This window comes from Leptosomus discolor, chromosome 18, assembly GCF_034619465.1.
Source record: "Leptosomus discolor isolate bLepDis1 chromosome 18, bLepDis1.hap2, whole genome shotgun sequence".
NCBI lineage: Eukaryota > Metazoa > Chordata > Aves > Leptosomiformes > Leptosomidae > Leptosomus > Leptosomus discolor.
Genome location: NC_141408.1, coordinates 7,358,246 through 7,382,153, shown reverse-complemented (window position 1 = coordinate 7,382,153; position 23,908 = coordinate 7,358,246). Strand labels below are relative to the sequence as shown.

The following is a 23,908-nucleotide window of genomic DNA, read 5'->3' as shown; positions in this document are numbered from 1 at the left end:
CTTTAGCAAGAAGCTGTTTTCTGCAGAGCCTGGGGAGTAGCTAATGGCATGAGACTGTGGGTACTGTATGGTTGGTTTTTGTGTGCTCATTCTAAATTCATGCTGTAGGAATCTGCTTTTGCTAAATCTGTAATTTGTTCTAGATTTAGATACCTCAATGGACGTGTGGAACTTCTTTTACACTTGCATGGTGTCCTTATGGCTGCACAGATTTTACATCTATTCTGCTGTTGCTGTTGGGATCAGCATTTGGGTCGTCATTCAGTTCACCACGAACAAAACCAAAAAGAAGGTAACTGAACATATAAGTGCTTTTGTCTGAGGAAACCCCAAAAATCTGTGTGGGGAAGTGAGTAGTTGCCAGGTAAAGGTGCTCGCTGATGCAGTGAAATGTGCTGCTTCACTCTGGGCTCACCTAGGTGGTTGTGAACCCCGAATGTAGTTTAGTTCGTGTGATGGTTATAATTCTCGGTGTGGATTGTCTTATGTTTGTGGGTAACTAAATGCCCTCGTTGCTCTGATGTTAGAGCAGGTCTCAGCTGAACACTTCTTCCTTTGTTGCTGAGAGAGTCTGTCAGCCTGAGCTGCTCTGTCATGTCAAGTAAATCACCCTGCCTCTGCCCAGTGTTTTCACGTTCGTGTTTCCAGTGATGTTAACGACAAGGTTGGACTTATTTTAGGGTGGGAGTGGGATTGGGCCATTCAGGAATTTAAAACCTTGTGTAGGTGAGTGAAGTTCTGCTGCGTGAGTTGGGAGGTTCTCTGTTTCAGCCGGATCCTGTTATCACCCGGGTGTGTGAGATTAGTGTATTGTAGTTCAGAAAAGTAGTTACTGGTGTGTTTCTCCAGGTGTGAGAGAAACTAAAATGCTTTGACTGTTGCATTGGTGTAGTGCTGAGAGTTTGGTCATGGGATTTGAATTTTAAATGCATTTGGGAAAATGGGCTTACCATCACTTTGAAAAGGGATTGCATGTGACACAGTGCTTGTTTCATAGAACGAAAAATCCAACAAGAATCTTGCCACTTCTGAAGGCGTAGAAGACAAACTAGTAAATGGATATGCCACCCTGCACGCAAAGGAGGTCTATGTTGCTGGGGTAAAGATTTTCTATGGGTCTCAGACTGGCACAGCAAAGGTATAAATTACTTTTTTTTTTTTTCCCTACACACATGAAGTTGATTTGAAATATTGTTGAGATTAAAGTATGTTGCTTGGTTTAGAAACACTGCATTGTGTAAAAATCTGAAAGTTCATCAGAAAGTTCATTAGCTCATTAGAAGTCATTGCCCAACATGAAAGGTAAGTGAAAATGATGTAAAACCCAACAATTTTTCTAATCCCTTAAAGTGGGGCATGCAGTAAGAGACATTGATTTTGCAGCTTAAAGTTTACTCTTACAATATACTCTTAATTTGCTATCAGGTCTTCTTAGGAAGTACTGTTTTAGGTGCTTTCTCAGAAAGAAATTAAATTTCTGTGTGTAAATATCAAATAATTAGTCATTAAAACTCATGTAACTCTTCTTTCAGCCAGTATACTTAATTTTTTTTTAAATGTGAGGGATTCCAGGTCCAGTGTCCAGTTCTCATGTGTCATGGTTCTTTCTGTGCTGGGAGAAGTCTTGTGACTGGGCATTGCAGGGCTTATTTGACCCTTATGATAGTTGGGTTGAAGTAATTGATAACTTTGTATGTGTGTCTTTTTTTCAGAGATTTGCCAAAGGTCTGGCTGAAGGAGTTATTTCCCTTAATTTGCCTGTGGAAGTCGTTAGCATGGGAGACTATGATCCAGATGATTGTTTATCAGAGGAGGTAGGTGTGTCATGAATATAATCAAATACCAGATTTTCCCAGGATTGTGAAGACTGTTTGCCTCTTGTATTCCACTCTTGTTTTCCTGGAAGTCCCTAAGGCTGTATGTTGAAAATTGCTTCCCTTCTATGTAAGCAAGTATAGCGCATCAACTGTCAGCAGAAAATATCTGAATTTTGACAATTACTAGGAAAGGATCACGTAGAATATGTTGATGCTGACAGTGACTTTATATGAGCTAGTTCTGTAGCTCAGGTGCGAGTTAGGTGAGAGCGGCTGCACCAGGTCCCCCTGTTCTGTCTCTGACAGTGTGGGCCTGGGGAAGCGTTCAAAACCAGAATAAGCAGAAGGTGATACTTCTGCAGCCTTATGGACTTACAAGTTAGAAACTTTTTAGTTTATATTTAGTTTATATGTAACATGAGGCATGTTTATATTGAGTAATCCTTGATGGCTGCTTCTTCTGTGAATATTGATAGTTGCTTTTTTGAATCTGTGGAGACTTTATTGCTGCAAGTCTCTTCAAGAAGCTGTTGATTGGGTGGAGAAGGAGGATGTCCAGTTCTGTTTTGACGCTGTTTCTCTGTTAAGTAGGGGAAAGACATCTTGATCTCTCTTGGCTGATTTAAGATGGCTTTGCAGGGAGGATGGCCGTTCACCACCGTTGGGATTATCACCTGCATCATCCCAGAGCAAAGACTATTAATCCACTTAGCAAAAAATCTCATCTTTTGACTTCTTCCAACTGCCCATGTGTTACAGCTCTCTTCCTGATGTAAAGTGTTCAGAGAAGTGCAGTGATCTGTTCTATTCTGTTCTGTTTATATCATTAGACAACCAGCAGGAACATTTGTGTGTTCCTGGTAGCTACGTACACGGATGGGCAGCCAACTGAGAGTGCAGCATGGTTCTGCAAGTGGTTAGAAGAGGCTGCGAATGACTTCCGCTTTGGGAAAACGTACCTGAAAGGCCTGAGATATGCAGTGTTTGGCTTGGGAAACTCTGTTTACGTTGATCATTACAACACAGTAAGTATCTCCGGTGCACCTTTCTTTGATTTCTGCTCCTCTGAAAGACTAAGCTTGCTTGAATGCTACGAGACTGAACGATACTGATAGCTTGTGTGAGAACAGCAACTGTTGTGTGGACTTGATTAGGGACTGGGTTCAGGGCATGGGCAATGCAGTTTTGAAGGAATTGTGCTGCCCTTTTAAATGGGAATGGTGTCCCATAAACACTGCATTACTTAATCTAAGTAAATCCTTACTGAGTTAACTTCCCAGGTTTGAAAGTGTTCTGTTGGTGCATGAGGGCACAGTCTGTAAACCCTCTCACTTGCTGTTTGGAGCATTTTTCTCGGAGTTAAGTACTTTGCTGTATTGTGTGGCTTTTAGCTTTATTTCCTGTTGTAAAATATGATGGTATCCTAGGCTGATGATTAGTTTCTTCTCAGATGGCATGACTCGTTGCCAGGTTATGTTTGTGTAGCTGGGGCCACATGGAAGGCGTTGCGCATGTTGCGCCGTTTCGACCGACAAGCGTCACACAAAGAAGCTTGTTCCCAGAGCTCATTTCTTACCGCAGCAGTGTGATGGCAGAAGTATTTTCAAATGGCAGCCTGAGGGGGTGTGGTGGTGTTGGTGGTGTTCAGACTGCCTCCTGTCTGTGCTTTGAGCCAGCAGGTGAGAGGGCGTCCTGAAGTCCCTGCCTCGCAGTCCTGTGCAGCTCACTGGCTCTGTTTCCAGGCTTGGTCCTTGCTTTCTTAGTTGCCTGCTTTGTTCAACTCAGGCTTCATTTAATTTCCCTCTAACTTTCATCCTGTCCTAGGTTGGAAGAAATACAGACAGGTGGCTGTGGATGCTCGGTGCCAGCCGTATCATGACTCGTGCCGAGGGCGACTGCAACGTGGCCCAAAGCAAGTATGGCAGCATTGAGGCTGACTTTGAAGCCTGGAAAGCCAAGTTCCTCAGTCGACTCCAGGCGCTCTGCAGAGGGGAAAAGAAGCCCTGCAGCGGGAAGTGCAAGAAGGGGAAGTGCAAATCTCCGGTGAAGCAGAGCAAGGAGAACTTGGATCATGAACATGAGGCATCAGAATATGAGGATGCTGAGGTAGAGCCAAAATCTGTGGGACCATATTTCTGCTTTAGTGCCCTTTGAGGCACTATTTGACTTCTTCCTCCTACAGCCTGGAAGAGACCTGTGGGAGTTTGATACCTCTTTGTTCTGGAGCAGAGGGGGAAGAGGGATGAGATTCAATGGCAGATAACAAGTAGAATAAGTCACCCAAAAAGGAGGACCAAAGGATTAGTGATGGACCTAGGCTAGATGGCATTGATATGAAGCCTTCCTCTTGAATAGAGGGAGGTGTATGTTGTGACAGATGCTCCAGGGAGCCAGTCTGGGTTCTCATCAGAGTTGTTGGTTTGTCTCATGGCCAAGTGAAGCATTTAGTTCCCTGTGAGCAGTTAACCTGGTTCCACTTCAGCTTGTTGAAGCTTAGGTGCTTTGACTGCATCCCAAGGTTTTTCTAAAGGCAGTTGGGCAAGTGTTGTCTGAGAAAGTCCTGTATTTCCTCTGAATGTGTCTGCCTCTAATCATTTGTGTCTCTTCTGGCATGTTTGTTGATTGCAGGTTTTGAATAAGAAATCTTCTTGCTCTACAGTGCAAGACCCAGAGCTGCTATAGACTGCAAGCCAGGTTGGAAGGGATTGCTTTGGCCATGTTGAATTTTGTAGGAAAATAGGGGCTTTTCTGGCTGAGTGGGTTTGAGAGTGCTGGCTGCTGCAGGAACAACAAAAATAAATCTTGCTGTTACATCAATGCTGTTGTGCTGTTTACAGAAAGGGAGACAGCTTTTCTGCTCTGGGAAGAGTTTGACTTGGAAAGCAGATCTCTTGTTCCCTGTGCATTCGGACAAGGGCACCTGAAGGAGTTAAAGGGGTTTAGGTTTCTGCATCGTCATAGTATGAAGTGGGAGCTGGATTCCTCTGTATTGCTTCTCGGGTGATCAGATAAGCACATGAGGAAAATGGAGCAGTCTGGAGGCAGGCTATCTGGAGTGAGCTTCAGGCAGTGAACTCTTAAAAATGCATGCTGATGATAAAAGCCCCAAGTTTAAATGCATCTCGTATACACTATACAGGTTATTGGTAGACTTCTGTGTTTTTTCATTAGTCATTACTGTTTGCGAGAGCTGATTTCACTGGTTTGGCATAGAGGAAGGTCTTATGTTTAACATTCAGGTACACTCCGTAATTTTTTTTCCTCTCTGATCTCTTACACAGGCGGAGGAGCTGTTTGAAACCAGTAGTGAGGAGGAGGCTGATGCTGAGGAAGCTGGAGGCACAAATTCAGTCATTGATGTCGAAGATCTCGGCAGTATCATGAGCCACATGAAGAAAGCGAAGGTACTGCTGTTACAGCAAGTATAGAACTGTCGCATCTTTGTCACTGATCAGTTGAGTTGATAGAAATGTTACCTGCTGGATTTGAATCTGTAGGGTCTAGTTAGGGGGAGAGTAAGATATGAACTATTGGAGAACCTGTCCCCAAAAAAGAACATACTTGGAGGTGTGTTGGATATAGTTACTGGCTATTCGTGACTTGTTCACCCAGCAAATGCTGCAACGGTAACCTGTTATTTTCAGTCTAAGGAAGAATTACTTCCGCAGCCACCATTCAGATCTGAATGCACATCTCTGCCCCGCGATTCACCGTCCAGTGTCTAAAGACAAATCCTGTTACTGTGTCTGCCCCGGGTATGTCTGCTGAAATGCCGGCGTGAGTTGGGCTGGTATGTCACGACAGGGAGCAAAGCTGCAGGCGGAGTGGTAACACACACTGCTGCAAGGCCTTCTGTGTCACTCGCTGCTGCCCTGAGATGGGCCAGTGAGCTTGATCTGCCCGGTGCTGAGCCTGTCAGACAACCGTAATTCCTGCTTCATTTCAGGGTGTTGCTGTCTCTGTTCCTGTGGGGTTCTCTTCATGGTTCTTTTTCTGTGGTCAGTCTGCAGATGGGATATATCGAACGCCTTTATTTGGTTAGCACACAAAAAGGAGTGAATATATAAATAGCTACTAGGCTAAGCCTTAGTGTACTCCCCACACTGTTTTCTAGCTGAGCAGCTGGCTGTTGGCATGGGCAGGGCTGGCCCCAGGATGGACCTGTGAGGTACTGCGCTGCCATCTGCTGACTCTGTTTCCCCCTGAGTGATCTTTCCATGGCAGTGCCTTTCCTCGTGAACCCTTGAGCTGCTGTCCGTCCCCCTCTCAACAAACCTACCTCTGTAGTTACATGTGCCTTCTCTTGCATGCTTCTACGGTGTGGACTTACCACAGCTTCTTCCTGGAACTTAACAATTTCCTCAGCAGTCTGAGCTGGGATGATGCTGCTGGGCCACAGCAAGCCAGGCTGTGGATCACAGGAGGCTGCGTGCTCAGGAGAGGAGGAGGTTCGAAGGGAAGCATGGGGATCTCTGTTCCTCACCTGAGGGCGGGGGAAAGGACGTAAAACACTTCTGCTGCTTGTCACAGGCTCTGTTAGGAGAGTAGCCCCTCTGACTTGGGCACAAGGCAAGCTGCTGTGTCCCTGAGCTTGTATGGACTTGTGCACTGCAACTTACAAGAGAAGGTTGGATGAACCGTTTGTTTTGGAGGGAGAAAGGATCAATCTTTCTCCCTGTGTAACTGCTGTGAAGCGATCATTTTTTCTCCTCTCCTGCATGCGCTCACCACTAGATGTCACTGACAAAAAGGGAACTGTTTTCTGTAGCAGCATGCCCTGGGAGATGATTTACACCAGGGAAGGGAGATGGTGTTGTCCAGCAGTTTTATGGAAAATTAGACCTTGAGATTTCACTTACTAACAAAACACGGCAACGCCATGATCAAAGAGGAGTGTAAGCCAGGAAAACCACCTATCGTAGTCCAGTTTGTGAATAAAAAGTGAGCGCAGCAATAGAGTACTTCCTGCTCTTGGCTTCTCATGCTGCTTGTTCTGGTAGTGAGCATGGCTGAAGTCAGTGTGGTGTGGCTTTATACCTAGGCAGTGAGAGTTCACTGCTGCCTATGGCTTTGGCTGATGCATGATGCAAACAATTGACTACTTTCTCCTTAACTTCCTTGGTGCTCTGCTTGAGTGGCGAGAGGCTTGTGTGTTGTACGTAGAAGTTACTACAGAAGTGCAAGTATCTCTGTGTAGATCAGGTTCTTGTGGCTCTGACGTAAGTAGCCCCTCTGATCTGAGGGTCAGCTTCTGTCTGAGCGCAGATGCTCATCTGGAGTTGTAAGCTGCCGTTTTTGAACTGCTGCTTTCTCTTCGGAGGAGGTGGCCAAGAGCTGTTCTGCTGTGACAGCTGAACGCTGCCGCCTTGCCTCTGCAAATGGTTAAATCCTGAGAGTGCAAGTGTGGGTGTGGGACTGGAAGTACACCCTTACTGTGCATGGAAGTGTCCTGGCCCTTTTGGCTATGAGCTGTTGTCAGCCGATGAGACAGGAGGCTCTCAAAAAACTGTGGATCAGCCTTTCTTTGCCACTGAACTGTGCTGCTGTAGTCACGTCCCAGGTTTGAGGGTAAATTTTGAAACCTTAAACAATGTAGTTCTCGTTACTGGCCCCTTTATTCCTGTTCTGCATGGCTGATCTACCTAGCTGCAATCTGTGTCTCTGGTTTCATGGTTCTGTAGCCAGAGCAGGTAATGGAGAAAGGGCCGTCAGTGGTGACTTCGATGTAAATCCTCAGCTTTCCTGAATGGGGGAGTTCATGCCAGAGTGATGGCAGGAGACAGCTGTTTAAATGTTTCATGAGGGAGCTGGAACTGGTGGCTATCACTGTCATTAGCTGGAAGAAAGAATTATTTTGTCTTGGTGGTGAATCTCCTGGGGAATGTGTGCATTGACTTGCAACAGGTTTATGCAAACACTTGAATTGTAGAATGATCCCGTAGGTGCAGTTATTTACTATAATGAAAATAAATGCTGAAGACTTGATATGAAAAAGTAGGATGATCTGCATTTATGAAAGTAATTTATCATGATCAGACTCTCTCGCTCACAGGTGGGAAGATGTAGTAGTTTAAATCCAGCACGTCTTATTTAAGTCAAATCCTCACTTTAGTGTCTATGAGTTTGGGCAAAGAGAATTTTTCTTTCAGATGTGTTACATTGTCCCTTTAGCCATTTTTCTCTTGCAGAATGCTGAATTGTGTAAATTTAGTCTGACACTTTTGTTTCACATCAGTGTAGTATGTTGCCTTGCAGTAATGCCTACCAACCCAGGCAAGTGCTTTGGGTTTTTCTATCTGAACTATCCATATACAAGCTAGTGAGTTTGAAGAAAGCTTGTGTATTTCAGGGTTGTGTCACAGAAACTTCTTCATACGCTGTTACTTGGCTTTGAAATGTGCCAAAGTCTTTTCAGCAGGGATTTTGTGGATGTCAGTATTGTGTATTAACTGCATAGGGGAGATAGAATAGCAAGTTCTGCATTGTACAGTATAGCTAGCTTGAAACGTTTTAGAGTCCAGCTTTGATCTCTCCTGCAGGCATGTATTGTCTCTTGTGAGAATCACTAGCAGATAAGACAGATGTGCAGTCACAGATAGTCATAATTCCTCATTGTCCTGCCTTTTATGGCATGGCAGAGTGAAGCTGTGGAGGCGAGTGTACCTAATACATGTTTGCTCACATCTCTGCAGGTGACCTTAATTTTGCATCCATCCCCTGTTGCTTGACTTGATGGAAAGCAAGGCTGGTTTTGTTTTACAGCTTCCCCCCCCCCCCCCCATAAGCAGCTTCGTTGCAATTTACAAAGTATTGTCAAAGGGCTTGAGACAGGTACTGGATTCTTGCAGTCCTTTGGATCAGGCAAATGGGGTCAGGAGTTCGAGGTGAATGCCAGAACGTCTTTTCCTGGTGGAGCTGTAGCTTGGAACTGGGTGCAGGTGATGGGGGGTGCAGGTGATGGGGGGTGCAGGTGATGTTCATTAGGTGCTGAATGGGAACCAAACCTCTATGTCGGTACAGATAGTGCCCACGCTTTCGTGAAGGGAATTGCTGGTCATGAAGGTCCAACAGGGCGTAATATGACCATGGCCTGAAGGGGGGCTGTGGAGGTCTGAGGCTGTCAGCTCTGAGGCTGCTTCTCTCAGGTGCCTGATGATCCAAGGCTGGGGTGCCAGGCAGGGCTGGATGATGCACAGCTGGGTGGGTTATGGTCTGGGTTTTCTCTGCATTTGCTACCGTTCCAGCTTCTTGGTTTTAGGCTGAGGACCTGAGCCTGTTCTCCAGATTGCTTTTATGCAGCGGCAAAAGGCTGTGGTGGTTTTTAGTGAATTTAATAACTAAGTGGACTTAATAGTGGATTTAATAACCAAGTTTTACAATTGTGGCACACTTTCCCTGCCCTCTAAAGTTACTCCCCTGAAATGTATTTATCAGATAAAGTGTGAAATCTAATGGGTATGTTTGTGGCCTGTAAAACTGCTATTAATCGTAGGGACACCATTTCTTAATGTAGATTATCTCACACAGCTGGGAGATTGTGATAAACTGGAAAGACAGATCAATCTAGACTTGTTTGCAGGAAATGAAATGGCTTTATTAACCTTCATATTTATAAACTGCAGACATGAGTAATAGTTATAATAATATCCTATTTTTTTTGGATGGGTTGGGAAATAATCAAACGGGCATATTTTGTTGACACAGTTTTGAGATTAATGTTCTTGTTTTCTAAAACAAAGTTTAATGATGCTGATACTCACACTTGCAATGTAAATACAGAGTAGGGGTGTGTGTGAAAGAGCAAGATTGAACCTGAGTTTACAGGAAACAAAAATACATCCTAGAGAGCATGTTCAAGAGGCTTCTGTTTACTTCTATGTCTATTTGCCACAGGGGAGGCTTCCTGATCCCCTTTGGCACTCTTCCCTGAAAAGTCATCCTACATTAGCCATTTACCACCACTGGGACTGTAAGTCATGCCACTCGCAATGTTTCTTAAGAGACTTCTGTGGAGTGTATGTCTGCTGTGGAAGACCAAACCCTGCTGACACTGGGTGAAGAAACTTTTGATGAAGTTGGCTGGAGTTTTATTTGAAATGGGGCAGTGTTAAATATTAAGGTATAAGGTATTTAAAGTATAAAGTTTACAAATAAAGTGTTGTATGCAACTTTGTTACAGGCAGGAACTTTATTTAGAGTATGCAAGAACTGTTAGCCATACTTTAACTGAGTTGAATGAGGCTTGGATATTTAACTGTCAGATTTAGAAACAGCTAAAAATGATGTGCATGTTTAAAGCTCTCCCAAAACTTTCTTTAACTTCTAATGAGTGAAAGATTCCTATAGGAAAAATATGCTCTTATCTGCAACAGCTCTGTCTCTGGGCTAGATTTTGACCTCTGCTATCCTGGCTCAGGATTCAGTGTGATCCTTTAAGCTTTAAGAAATATAATTTAACTGCTTGAGGACTACTTCTAGCATTAAAATCTGGATTTGTCCAAGGGATGCTTCACCCTTCCCTGTGTTCAAATCTTTCTTCTCTAAACCTTGGCTATTGAAAAGAATTACAATTCATAATCGATGTTACAAGAGCCCTTGAGGCTTCCCATTTCTGTGTAAGACTTGGGAGTGCCCAGTGAAAAAGGGGGTGGGGGTGAAAGAAAAAAATTACTTTAGAGGTAATCTCTGGCTGGACATTCTGTCTTTAACATGTGGTGTGATGCTGGCTTCCTCGAGGAGCCTTTGTGAAGGGCTTTGATATCTATGAATGAAGACTTTATTTTTGCCCTGGGTGGTAGATGCCATGTCCCTTGCAGTTCTTTAGTCCATTGTAAATTGGTCAGTAAATGGGTAGTGAAGCAGAGCTGACAGATATAAAAAATTCTGGAAGTCTGAAGTCCCTCTGAGTTTTATGTTTTATTTGCAGCCTTTTCTTGACCACGTCTGTTGTTGGAGACGATCAGGGCTTAGCCTGCAGCAGTCCAGCCCATCTGCTTACCACTTCTCACAAACTCTGTGCTGCATTTCTTGGGTGTTTTTTCCCTGTGCATTTTTTTAAGGTTCTTGCCAGCCAAATAACACAATTGAACAGAAGTCCACAAATTGATGCACAGAGTAATTATCTACTGATGGTAATTACTGGGAGAAGCCTGGAGGAAATGGCCTGTTGATGTCATTGCTGTATCCAAGGAGGGGGTAGCACAAGGATGCCCTGTGGTGGGAGCACAGCATCTGTTGCCAAATAAATATGTTGTTTGAGCAAGGTGTTCCAAGGTACAGTAAATGCATCCATGTTCTGCTAGACAGACCCTGCCGACTGGTCGTTCAGCAGTGCAGCTGGCAGTAAGCCTGCCCACACGTAGTCTCCAATCATACCTTCTTATTTGCTGTGACTGCCCAGTGGTCAGTTGAGTTTGTAAATGGCTCTCAACTGCAAAAGCATGCATCCTCATCTTGTTCGGTGTCCTGCCCCTCTATGTGAAGGGCAGCACCAGTTATGGACAGTGGGAGCTGCTTTCTCTTTCCTGTTGAGGTGAGCCACGATTTTGCTTCCTTTGGTGATACTTGGGCTGCCAAAGCAGGCAAAATATCTACCTCTCCTTGCTCATGTTAGAGCTGATGCTCTGACATCCCTCTCTTGCTGTTGGTCGCAGAGGCTTGGCAGGAGATGGGGACTATGTTTTGCTGGGTGGTGTGGATAAGCAGACGAGATGGAGCCTCTCCTAAAGCTTTCTCAACAGAACAGCGTGGCATGAGAGAATGAAGTAGCATTATCTCTGCTCTGCAGAAGGAGCTGGATACTATAACATGGCATTAAATGGTTTTTATATTGCACGGAGTACTTACATGTGTGCCAGACGATGCTGTGGATTCTTGTAATGCTGCAGTTAAGCTTCTGCATGAGGAAATGATGTTCCTTTTTGCCACTGGCATGGTCGGAGCCTCTGTGCCAGCGATTCATGGCACATTTGGGCTGGGTCCCTGTGATGCTCAGCGCTACCAATACAGCAATGGGCTGGTAGTTTTTAAGGTGGAGTCCTGTTATACATCGTAAACAAGCATGGCTAAGAGACCCAGGTGTGAAGCACAAGGCTTTGCTGGAAAAGCAGGTTGTGCCGTTGTGTGCATGGAACTATGCTGTGTTCTCCTTGAGAGGATGAAGCACAGAGTCATTTCTGACTCTTTGGCCTGTAATTTTGGAAAGTGGGGCTTTGGGTCTTGAGGAATGCTCTGCAGGGCTCTTGGATATCTGTCTGTTTTCCTAATTGATTAGCTTACATTATCTTACAGTCAATGAAGATTGATTATGGTAAAAACCAGGCAATTTCCTTTTGACTTTAATAATGCATTCTTATGATACACTTGTGGCCTCTCATCGAATAGTTCTGAAAAGCCAGTTGATGTGTATCCTTGAGCGGGCTACAGACCAAAACTGTTAATCTGGGTGCTGGGAAGACTTGTACACAGCTCCTGCTCAGGAGGAGGCAGGTGGAGAAAGTGCAAATAGGGACTTTCCTGTGCTGCTCTGCAGCTAGTGCTGACTTCTGATGGTGATGAGCTTGATGTAGTCTCTGGCCAAATGGTCTCCCTGGGAAGACTAACCCAAGTGGGGAGTTGTTGTGCTTGGGACTCCCATGTTTCTAGGAAAGTGTCTCTCTGCTCCATGCTTTTCCTAGTGTTTCATAACCTCTATTAACGCTTTATGGTTAGATGCTTTCCTGCATTACAAAACTCCTGAAGACCAGTGAAAGCTGAGGCAGGTATGAGAACCGACTGCTGCTTGCTGATGTCTGACTTGTGTCGGTGCACTAGTGGGCAGCACTGGATGCCTTCCTTTCTGTGGAAGGCATTTGGGGTTTCTAGTACAAAATAGCAGTTTGCAGTGCAGGCAGCTTCATTGCCTTCAAGGGCTGGCTTTTCCACAACAGATACTGCTGCTAGGAAATATACCTCTAGCTGTTATTAGCTCAGATTGGCTTCTTCAAACATAGCAAATGAGTTCAGAATCAAAATTGGTTACACTTACTTAAATATTTGTGTGGTGTTTTGACCACTTGAAAGATTGGTGTTGAAATGAAGTGCCCCCTCGGTCCTAAACTGTAAGGAAAAGAAAAAAATGGAGTGGAGAAGTGTTTTACAGAGTAATTTAAAAAAAAAAAAAAGAAATTCTGCAAAATATGGCAAGATGTTGTGAAAGGGTATGTGCTGTGTGCTCTGTTTGAGAAAGAGTAGACTGAAGTGGAAAATCTTACTGCTTTTAGGCTGGGCATTTCAGGACACTTGTTAAATCATGTTACTTGGATTTTAGTTGTGATTATCGTAGCACAGAAGAAAGGAATAAAAATGTGAATATATGGCCCAATTTTCAAATATAAGCTAGTTCCTTGTGGGTGGAGACAGACACATTTTGTTTTGATTGTTTTGTTTCCTTTGAAAATCAGTCTCCTTTATGGTGTGTCCAAGGAAGTTTCTCAAATCAAACAAACGTTGACAGAGTCATGTAGCGGTATGTGAAATGGAGTTGTGGTTTAATGACACCTTGTAAAAACCTTCCCTACAGCATAGCAGTGATGTTATAGCGCAGTGAAGGAATCTCAAACCCCACTGTAGCTCTGTAGGTATATTTTTAGGATTGTGATCTGGGAATTTTTTTGTCCTCGAAAGGATTCTGGCCAATGTTGAACTTACAAGAAAATAGACATTGGTGGGATCATTTATTGTTCTGCATTTCACAGATGATGTGCAGTGCCCTTTCAGACTAATTCAGCATAAGCCTGTCATTACTTGTTTGCATGAGTTTGGGCTTTAAAATGATGTTGTATATGCCAAAAAAATCTCAGCATTGACTTTTCAAACAAAAGAAAATGGAAGATTCCCTCTGCAGGGGCTGAGCTGCAGGTTTGCTTGAATAGCATCCTTTCTTTGGGTGGCAGGTAGTACCTGCTGCCTCAGAGTCATGCCAGGGACCTTCTGTTGTTCTACAGCATAGTCAGGTAGATGTGAATGGAGACTTCCTTCTGCCTCGTTATTGAAAATTCACAAAGGTTTCTATTCTAGGAGGAAAAAAATCTTCCAAGTTTTTTTGTTTGTTTGTTGGTATCAGTCAGAACTTCCCAGGGGCTTTCCCCATTTTAGGGACAATTCTTGAAAACACATGCCACAATTTTTGGTTTTGATCAAGCCACCTCCTATTTCAGTCACGGCAAGGTAATGGATTGCCAAGTTCCCCATCTCAGCTGTCGTGCTTTCAACCTTTGTCTGATTTTTTTTTTTGCTTCAGTTCAGGCTTTTGTGCTTAACTGGGCAGCGATGTATGGAGTGGGTCTGTAGCCTGTGATTATGTAGACTCTAGTAGCTATTTTTAATAAGATTTTCTTGCTGTTGGGCTGTCTGCTGGTTCACCGATTACTCAGTCTGAGTTCCCAGTATTCATCTTTGTGCTCACTTGCAAATGCTCAAAGCCACTTTTATTGGTGACTGACAGCAGTTGGAGTATCCCCCCTGTCACTGTAAGATTGGCAGGATGTTTCATCTGTGGACTGAGCAAATTACAGTTCTGTTTCTGTTTGTTACAGTTGGGTTGTGACAGCCAGAGCTTTGTACCTGGAGCAGGAAGGTCCCCACAGTGTACTAGCGGTCTTCTGCTTCTCTTCTGTTGTGTTCAAGAGTGTCTTTGTGGAAGTCTGCTCCCTGTCCCATTCTTTTTCCATGTGTCTTAGTCTTGCAGGCAGGTTGATTTGTAAGGAATGAGCGCCGTTCCTGTGGGCAGCCTGGTACCTAATAAACTTTCAAAAAACCCTCATGTGATTCTTGCCTATGGTGCCACTGACAGATGAGCCTGTACTAGGGGAACAGTTGTCAGCTTTTCTAGCTGTCCTCTTGCCACTAGAGTATTGCTTCTAGAGCTCTGCTTGGTGTGAACTTTAACTCTTCATTCATGTAATTCATGAACTTTAATACTTCATTTAATGACTCCCCTGGGAAAGTTTTACTAATATTTCTTGCTGCCAGGCAGTCTTTTCCTGATAGCCTTGCCAACGCTTTCCCTTAGCACTGGTTCTGTTAGTCCTGGCTCCAGCCCTTGATGTATTACTGTTTTCTTACTGTTTGTGTCTTTAATTTGTTAAAATATCCTGGAGCCTTTTGATGGATGAGGCTGTAAATCATGATGAGGTCAAGGGTTCCCTCTTGTTTGACCACTGGGGAGGTTTAGGAAAGAAGTTCAATCAAAATTGGGATATTCTGGGTGTCATTTTCCTTCCAGGAGTAAAAACTTCTGCTTCTCAGGGAACAAGTTTTTGAGTGTGGTTTTTTTGTTTTGTTTTGTTTTTGTTTTCAGCCATGGCACATCAATAGGTAGAGCCACGAGGCTAAAAATGCTAAATTAAGTTAAATTAGGGAATCCTTCACTACCTGGAGTTTAGGTCTTTCCTGTTTTTCTTACCCCTGCAAAATTTAGTTTGAAGATTGTTTGTTGTGATAAAATGGAAAACACAGGGAGATACCAGGCACCTTGACGTCCTGGAGGGAGCACTTAAAAGAGGAGGAGAAGTAGAAGTAGCATGTCCTGTTGGTGGTATTTGGGTATGGCTCTGAGTTTCGTTGGCATGTTTGTAAGAAATCCTTTGAAACAGTTGAACTGTTATTTGTCAAAAGGTCAGAGACACCTCTGCCTTGGCAGGGAACGCTCAGGTCCCTGCTTGTGTGTGTGCGCCATGTGTCAGATACCCTCTGCTCTCGACCCATCAAAAATGGGACTCTGTCTGCCCATAAAGTATGTGCTGCCTCTGCCTGTTGTGCTGCCGGTATGGCGGTAAAAGGGAAGAGTTTGTTTTTGCCTTCACCTGTAGCGGAGGTGATCATAAGGCCTTACACCTGAGGTTCAGTTGCTTTTATTCAGGTCTGCTTCAATGGCATCAGCAAAAAAAAAAAACAGCCCACCCTCTCCAGCAGGCTGCAGCAGGAGCTGTGCTGAGCCTTGAGGTACCAAGGAATTGGAGTGTATCCTGAGGCTTTCTCATCTGTGGGTTCTTCTGTTTGTGAACACAGACTGGAGGATGACTCTTCAGGTTTTTGGCACTAAAGTATTTCAAGGGCGTGAAAAGCTGGCTTTTGTCACTACTTGCTTGATTTGTTTTAGAAAGACAGTAATTCGCCTTGGATTTACTACAAGGCTTCTTGCTAAATCACCAGAACTTGAGAAGTTTGCTCTGTGCAAAGTTAACTTTGTTCTCTCTGCTCAAACCCTAAACAATAGATGTGACAGGTTTATTAAGCAAATAGGAAAAACACCCAGGGCTGTGAATTCCATTTCCCACAAGAAATATCTGAAGCCAATCACTTCCCAAACCAAACAAGTCAGGTATTGCAGTTCAGAGAAAAACAAATGATTATTTTGTTTACAGGCTTTCACATCAGGATGAGAGGGGAAAATATTATCATCTCTGTGAGGGGAAAAATGATTATTGAAATGTGTTTCTGCCCTGCTAGTAAAGCAATTTTACTTCTTGTTCTTATGTTTAGGTGGTTTTCTCAGATACTGCAGTAACAGGCACAACAGGCAGGTAGAAATGCAAACCCTTTAAATTCAGAAAGGCTTTTTCTGTATCTGAAGGCTGCTTTGGATGCGATGGCTCATCTGTGCTTAAATCAATCGCTGCATTTTTAATACTATGATGTGCTCCATAATGCGTATTTAGTTCTTCTGAGAGAATTAACCTGGCATGAGATGGCAGAGCAGGCAGGCCAAGATGCATCTACTTGTAAATCCTGTGTAGCGTTTGCTAACAAATCCGTGCTGAGGTAGTGCCTTTCCTTTTTAAGTGGACAGCTGGGCCTAGTTCTGGGTTAAATGATAGCTTGGGGGAGGAGAAGCTCTTTATTTTAGACTTAATAGTTAAAAGATGAAGATTTTTATCTTCTTCCTTGCATGAGGCTTTTCCAGTTATATTAATATTTAACTGTTGAAGCATCTTGTTGATAAATGAAGATCAAGTCTGAAGAAATGAGCTTTTAAACCCAACAAATGACAAGTACTTAATAGAGTTAGCCTTTCAGGGAAGTTTTGATACGTTCTAGAAACCAATGAAATCCTGTCTAAAAACTCGGCATGCTGAGTGAAAGGAAGTAGAAGATGGAAACAGCTTTCTTCTTCAGTAAGGACCATACTGTGTTACTGGTCATTAGAAAATAAGTTCCTGCACAACCTTCCTGAAACCATGAGGGAAGTTTTACTCAAACTGAGTAGTAAGGATAATAACCTCTGCTTGCCTATTCCCTTCTCAAGTGTTTATTAGGAGCTCTGTTTTGTCCTTGAACACCTGAATCTGTGTGGTTTGGTGGCGGTGGTTTTTTTTTGGCTTCTGAGGCACCTTTATTTTCTGAAATTTTGCTCAGGTGCAAAAGTTACTTGTCTGTGTGTCTAGGAATGGTTAGACTAACTTCCCTGTTCGTGAAGAACACAGTTTGGCAAGTCAAGAGCACTGGTTTCCTTAGTGATGCCGACAGTTGGTGGGTAGACTCAAACTGGAAGTGTTTGTATGAACTTCTTGATGTCTTTGGCACAAAAGAGGCTTGGATGTCAAATAGCCTCAGTTTTGTGAAAACAAAATGTCCTCTGTTGATTTTTGTTTGTTGTTTATCCGTAACTCCTTTAATATTTCAAAAAAAGCCATAAAGGACTGACAGATTGCAAGTTGCATGAAATACCAAAGTAATTATTTACACTTTAATGCTTCTTCCTGCAGACAAGAAACAATAAATACCCATAAAGTCTCAGAAGTGACACTTAACACAGCAGGGGACTCACAATTTCTTCTGTGCTAGGGTTTGCTTCTCCTGCTTGTAACTTCATGTTAATACGTGATATTCCTGCACTTAGTTTCAAGTAAGCTCCAAGGGCTTAACTGTGTCTGTGAAGCAGCATCTACTGGAAGCCACACTTAGGTGGGATGCTGCAACTCCTGTGTCTGGAGTTGACTCTGGGGCAGAGGGAAGAGTGTTTTTGCAGGGCCTTTGGTGATCACTGAATTTTGGTGATGCACATGGCTGCCGCCTTAGGTGACTTGTGGAGAGCACAACTTCTGCTCTGTAAACTCCTGGGCTAAGTCATTGTAGTGATGTGGCTTTCTTCCCTGACCTGTCCCAAATAATTGGGACAATGGCTGCTTATCACTCCCACCAATTGTGTTGGGCACAAAATGATTTGTTCCCTCTGGTTTGTGTTCTGCAGAGAGATGAGGTTATTGTGCAGTCATGAAACAGTTGGGCTTAAATTGCAGTCCCTCTCGCTCTCAGATAAAATTCAAACACCTTGTTTCTTAAAATGTCCTACAGAATTTTATTGCTGTGTTAGTAGAACAAATCTAGTGTGGTGTAGGTTTTTCTTTCAAAAATTTACTGTCCTATGTTGCTGAAGGGTTAGAGTCTGATGGGAAGAGGAATAAAACACAGGATTACATGAATGCAAGAATTCATGTGTGGGCACTTGCATCAGTTTTAAGTTTAGCAGGTCTGTGGTTGAACTGTGCCACAGTGTTTAAAACATGATACTTGACTCTAAATGGCTGTAATTCACTGTCTTTAAACAGAGAGAACGTGAGCTCAAGGAAGGAGATGTGGGAACAAGCTTGACTCGAGAGAATGCTGGGGGGAAGGAGGAGTGTGAAAAGAGAGAGATGATAACCCCAGCTCTGAGAGAAGCTCTCACAAAACAAGGTGAGGTTCTGCAAAGACCGGATGGTGGCTCTGGCTTTGAAGTCTTACTGGCAGATTTTAACATAAAGAACATCTTTCACTTGCTCTGTTAAAAGATGCTGCTCTGGACCCTCAGTCATAGTAGGCTCTAACCAGAGGCAGGACAGAGATTAGGCAGGGGCTGTTTGTACCTGATTGTTGCAGGGGAAGAGTCTAAAGCTGGGTAATGCATCTCAGCATGATGCCTGCTGTAACGTGTGGAGAGCGTATCAAAGATCACAGGGTTTAATGTATCTGCTAAGGCAGCTTGAGAGAGAAGGCAATAGTCCCCCATGCCTCTAGCTCCCAGAGTGCAGGTTTCTCAAAGAATATTTAAAGATCAGCTTTGCATCTCTGTTTTACGTCTTAGTCCCCTGCTTTTATTTCAGTTTTAAACTCTGATTTTATTACTGCAAATGTTGCTGCATTTTCCCTATGCTGCTCAGTTGGAGACTAAAGGGAGTTTAGTCTAATTTCTTTTATTTTTTAGGGTGAGTGTGTGCTCAGTTTTCTTGCTTGCTAAATCAATAGTAGCTCTCCTGATGCTTCTAAGAACACACTTCTGGTTACTGCAGTGGAGGCACCTTGCTACAGAGCTGGGCTCGGAGGTTCTAACCACGTCCCGTGTGAGTCCATCAGCTGTGGGATCCCAAGACCTTTGCTCCCCAGGATCTCGGCCATTCTTTGGCCCGAGCTTTTGCAGGTGACTGGTGTTGTGTTCTGCCCATCAAGTACCCGACGTGTTTGGTTGTAGGGTTTTTTCATTAACCTTAGCACAGCTATAAAATAAAAAGCCGTTCTTTAAATTTGTAGTCTGAAGGAATAAAGCAAAGGCTTAGCAACGAGTGGCAGTGACTTTGCCTTCTCTTCATGTCCATAGGGGTGCTGCTGCTGGCTGGGACCAGTGGATGGATTGTAGGAGGCTGGTTCAATACAGCTTTTCAGCTTCAATTCTGAAGGCTGTGATGTGGTGGCAGTTACAGCGCAGTGTGCTGCAGAGCAACTGGAGCACTGTTACAGCCTTTTATTTTTATTTACTTGTTTGTTTAGTTACTACTGTCTGTGTGTGATCCAGAAGTCTAACTGTTCTGTCTGCCTGCAAGGAAGTTTAGGGCACAGGTGGATTTGTTGAGCAGGCCTGGGGGAGTGGGCTGCTGGAGACGTGGCTGTCTAGAAATGGGCAGCAGGGAGGTAAGCACGCTCGTCTGCTTCAAGTCCCCGGTTTTGAGAGGTTAGAGGGGCTGCTGACTCCATGGAAGGGTGCACCAAGTCCCCCCCGACATCTCAGTTTTTGTTTTGTGGGACAGGAACTGTAGATGTGCTGTGGAGACAGCCTGTGGTACTGACCTCCGAGAGGGGAGTAACGGGTGGTTTTCAGCACGCTGCCCTGGCTTTTTTGTGGTGCAGGGCTCTGTGCTGGCTGTGCGTTGTGCCATGGTAGTTGCAGAAGTGTTTCACACTTACCCACTTTCTGACCCAGTCTGTATTGGTTTGCGTTTGGGGGAGTCAATGAAACTGTGCTTTTCTAATGGCATATAAAAAATGGTCATTTGGAAAATGAAAACAATGCTGGAGGGACGGTTGCTTTCTTACCATAATTTTTCTGACACGAAGGCAAGCTCTCCAGAGAACTCGGATTTCCTTGTGGTGTTCCAGGGACAGGAATTCATTTTCCAGATAAGTATATATGTATTTCTCCCTTCTGTTGACATCCAGGGTAGTGCCAGCATTGGATCAACTAGTAGGATCTACTTACACAAATCTGCAGTTTCAAAGACTTAAAACTATTGTTTTATAGTCACAGCTGTCTCTCCCTGGCACAACCCTCCCCTCCTTTCCTGGGCTGCTCACCTAATTCTTTAATGGTCCCTCAGCAGTGAAGAAAAGAATCTGCCTTTCTCTTTTCATGTCATGTAAGTTTGTGTTTTTTTTTTTTTTTCCGGCAAGTACAAGAGAGGCTTATATGGCTATAAAAATAAGAGAACTCCCTTCTTTCCTTAGCATCATTCTTCCTGAAAAACCAAATGCAATATAGTCAAAAGATAATCTAATTTATTTAGCAACAACTGGTTGCTTTGGATGTAGATTCAGTGTCTTTTCAAGATTATCCCTGAGGGCATAATTAGCCCAAGAGAAGGAAAAACCAGTACTAGCTGTTCAGGAGAAAACTGTTCTTTTAGAATGTAGTTGTGTAACAGAAGCTTGCCTTTGAACAGCATCTCTTCATACTGCTGTAATGATCATGTGTTCTACTTTGTTTCACCTTCAGACAAATTTACCTTCCTGTAGGGAAACTGAGTATTGCTTGAACAATGGTTTTATCTTAGCACTGGCATTGAATTTCAGCTAAATAAAGCCTCACCTAATGGGTTGTTTAGGTGTTAACCCTTGTAGTTGCCTCATTGCGAATACCTTTATAAAAGATGCTCTTTAGTAGTTGCTTTTGAAAGTCGTAGCCAACCTTGTGTTGTGAGAAAACACTGAACCCCTTTTCATCAGTGTTCAGTCTTGCATAAAACAAATACAGCACAAACTATTTAGTGCCTCCAAGTAACAAATACAGTGGGAGAGAGAGAGGCTGACAGTTAAAGTACTTGGCTGTGTGTTATATTTGCGGTGGTACCAGTTTGCTGTGTTAATGCTGTAGTAATTTCATCTGTTTAGGTAGATGTCATGAAATAAACTGAAAATAGAAGCAAACTATTCATATGAATGTTTCCTGGGATGATTAGCAGATAACAACCTAACATGTTTGCATTTGCTTTTTGCAGTTGCTTGTAGATTCTGGGCTGAAAGATTTTTTGCTTGTCCTGGGTACCAGGGCAGGGATTTTGTATGTGGTGAAGTTTGCCTTTCCAGAGCTACTGATTTTTCAGGAAGTGCATTTAAATCCTTCTTTAACTTTAGAGGGAATCTCAAGCTGCTGTTTTAATAGGAAAGGTGACTGTAAAAACCCCAGTGTGACTCCATGGGGGTTCCATCAGTGTCCCCTATATCAGCTGTGCTTATTTTACAAGTAGGAGGTATCTTTGACATTTTGCTGCTGCTATAAAGTCAGTGCAGTAATAGTGCAAAGACCCGTGCTCTCTCTGGGTTGTTAACCATCGTTAGTCTTAATGGCTCTTCAGTTTGCCAAATGTTTTATTGATAGTGATGGTCAGACTGAAAGCCAAACAAATTTTTGTGCCAAATATGAAAGCAAAGGCTGGCAGTTGGGGGAATCATAGTTTTACTGCAGCTGACTTCTTGAAATGTTTAGAGTTCAAACATGATGTCGCACAGTGACAGCCAGTTTCATCATCCGTATCAAGTTGCAGTTGTATTTAGCAGTGCTTCAGATCTTCTTTGGTGTACTTCTCTGGTGTACTTCTCTTAAATGTGCAGGAGTAAACCAGAGAAACTGAACTCAAAACCCTGAAGAGCTGATTGTTTGCTTAGGAGATTCCAAGGACCTGGATTTCTTAAGCTGCTTGTACCGTGTATTTCCGATGCACTCTTTGCTTTGTTCTTTTTTCCTGTAGCACTAGTAAATAAAATTGTGCTTTTCATGGTAGGCAGCGCAATGGGAATAGATTAACGATCCCAAAGACTGACCCCACTGACATTGATTATTCTGTTGTGTCTTTGCTACCATGGGTACAGTTTTGCTGCAGTCCAGTTGGATTGTTCTGTCTTTACTGGTTGAGTGAGCCTACAATTTAGCATCAGGGTGTCCAGGACGCCTCTATTTTACTTGTATCCAAAGGCAAGTGGTATTAGGAGGCAGCTTGTATCTGAAATAGTACAGGCTGGTTCAGTAACCACTTATTTTTGTGCTTTGACTTCATGGTTGATATAAAGATATACTTTGATCCACGTTTTTCAGGGTGTACAGGCAATCAAGAGGCTGACTTCGGAAAAGTATTGAAGACTGGGCTTTTCGAGTGCTTACCTGCCTTGTTTGAGATTAGGTTTTTGAAAGTACCTGGTGGCTTTTGCTGTCCGCTCTTGGACTGAGGTTTCCAGTGTCTGCAGCTCTGAGCTCTTCTAACCCTCTCAGCTTGGCTCGCTGTGGTGAGCTTTTTCAGTGTCCAGACTTTGGAAATGAGATCTGCTGTGAAAAGACATTGCACAGAGGTCGGTGCTGTTGGATGTATACTTCTGCAGGCCATGTGCCAAAATGTTCGCGTGCATCTTTGAGACTTGGTGTGCTTTATGCATAGCTATTAAACTCCAGGTGGCACTAGCAGCTCACAGCTGGGTCAGGGATTATGAACACTTGTGCAGTCCCTGAAAGTATCACAGAATTCAAATATTGGCTATGGGAAGATTAAAAATTAGTTTGCACAATAGCAGATTATTCTTATTAAGCAGAATAAATACAATGACCGAAATGAGGCAAAGTGAAGTACGCTAAACTTTCTTGCAGTTCCTTAGAAAATGTCTGTATAAATAAGCAGTGAATACACAGTTAAAGGGGAAGAATCCAGGAAGCAGGAGATACTGAAGTCCCACAGTGTGGAAGCTGCCAAGAGCTGGTTGTGAGCTGACTGCAATACTGAATTGCTGGCACAGATGTAGCAGCTTATTGGGAGCAGAGTAGATGGTGAAAGCTTGGTTTTGCAGGCCTGATTCTTCCCTTGTGTAGTTACTGGAGGTGGTAGAATTACCCCGTGTATAATAGAGGAAAATAGGCATTTATATTTGAAGGGCATCTATTTTTTTGGAGGGGTTTTGGAAGGGCTTTGGAGAGTATTGGTCTTTTGAAATTAAGTTTATTAAGCTGGAACAAAATACAACTTATATTCAGGCAAGGATAAAATTTGCTGTCCTTTCTTTGTAACATGATGCTCTCCCCGTGCAAGGGGATAGCTTATACAAATGGAAATGTGGAGAATGAAATGTGCCTGGAATGACTGAAAGAGCAACTCAATAAAACACCAATGGAAAAAAAAATCTGGTCTGTAGCAACTTGTAGTTCCCTTACACTTTATGTATTTGTTCTGGGTATTTGAGGAAGAGAGTTGTGCCGGGTGACTGCCTTCCTCCACTTGAAACTTTTCAGCCCAAGTTGACACTGATGTACAGTTCTTAAAGATGTTAAGTTCCTGTGGATTTCTTGAATTTTCCTATGAATAAAGAACAGAGACTGAGGCTTTTTTACCTCCTCACTGAATGTTATGACCCATCCTGTCTGGCCAGTTGGCAAGGATGAGATTTTAGGCTAGGCATGCAATTGCTGTCTCCTGCCCAGCCTTCAGGCCAGCCAAAATGGGTAGATGATGTGAGGGGAGCTGGAGATTGGACATGTGAGGCAGGGCTACAGAAGGCACTGGAGGGGCACAAAGGTCCTCTGTGGGAGAGTGGATGAGTGTGAT

At 43.5% G+C, this 23,908-nt stretch overlaps 1 protein-coding gene across 4 annotated transcripts in view; it reads left to right on the top strand.

The window, feature by feature from the left end:
- The first annotated feature begins 145 nt into the window (after positions 1-145).
- LOC104353289 (S-adenosyl-L-methionine-dependent tRNA 4-demethylwyosine synthase TYW1-like) overlaps positions 146-23,908 on the top strand; it is a 102,835-nt gene continuing 79,072 nt past the window's right edge. Inside the window, exons 1-7 of one of the 4 annotated variants that reach the window (XM_086475187.1) lie at positions 146-316; positions 1,016-1,138; positions 1,713-1,814; positions 2,648-2,842; positions 3,642-3,923; positions 5,099-5,221; positions 18,407-18,533. In XM_086475187.1, the coding sequence (XP_086331313.1) occupies positions 158-316; positions 1,016-1,138; positions 1,713-1,814; positions 2,648-2,842; positions 3,642-3,923; positions 5,099-5,221; positions 18,407-18,533 (1,111 nt within the window). In that variant the 5' untranslated portion in view covers positions 146-157. Of the gene's footprint in view, positions 317-997; positions 1,139-1,712; positions 1,815-2,647; positions 2,843-3,641; positions 3,924-5,098; positions 5,222-18,406; positions 18,534-23,908 lie in introns of all 4 variants that reach the window. The other 3 variants (XM_086475188.1, XM_086475186.1, XM_086475185.1) reach the window with 3 other exon arrangements.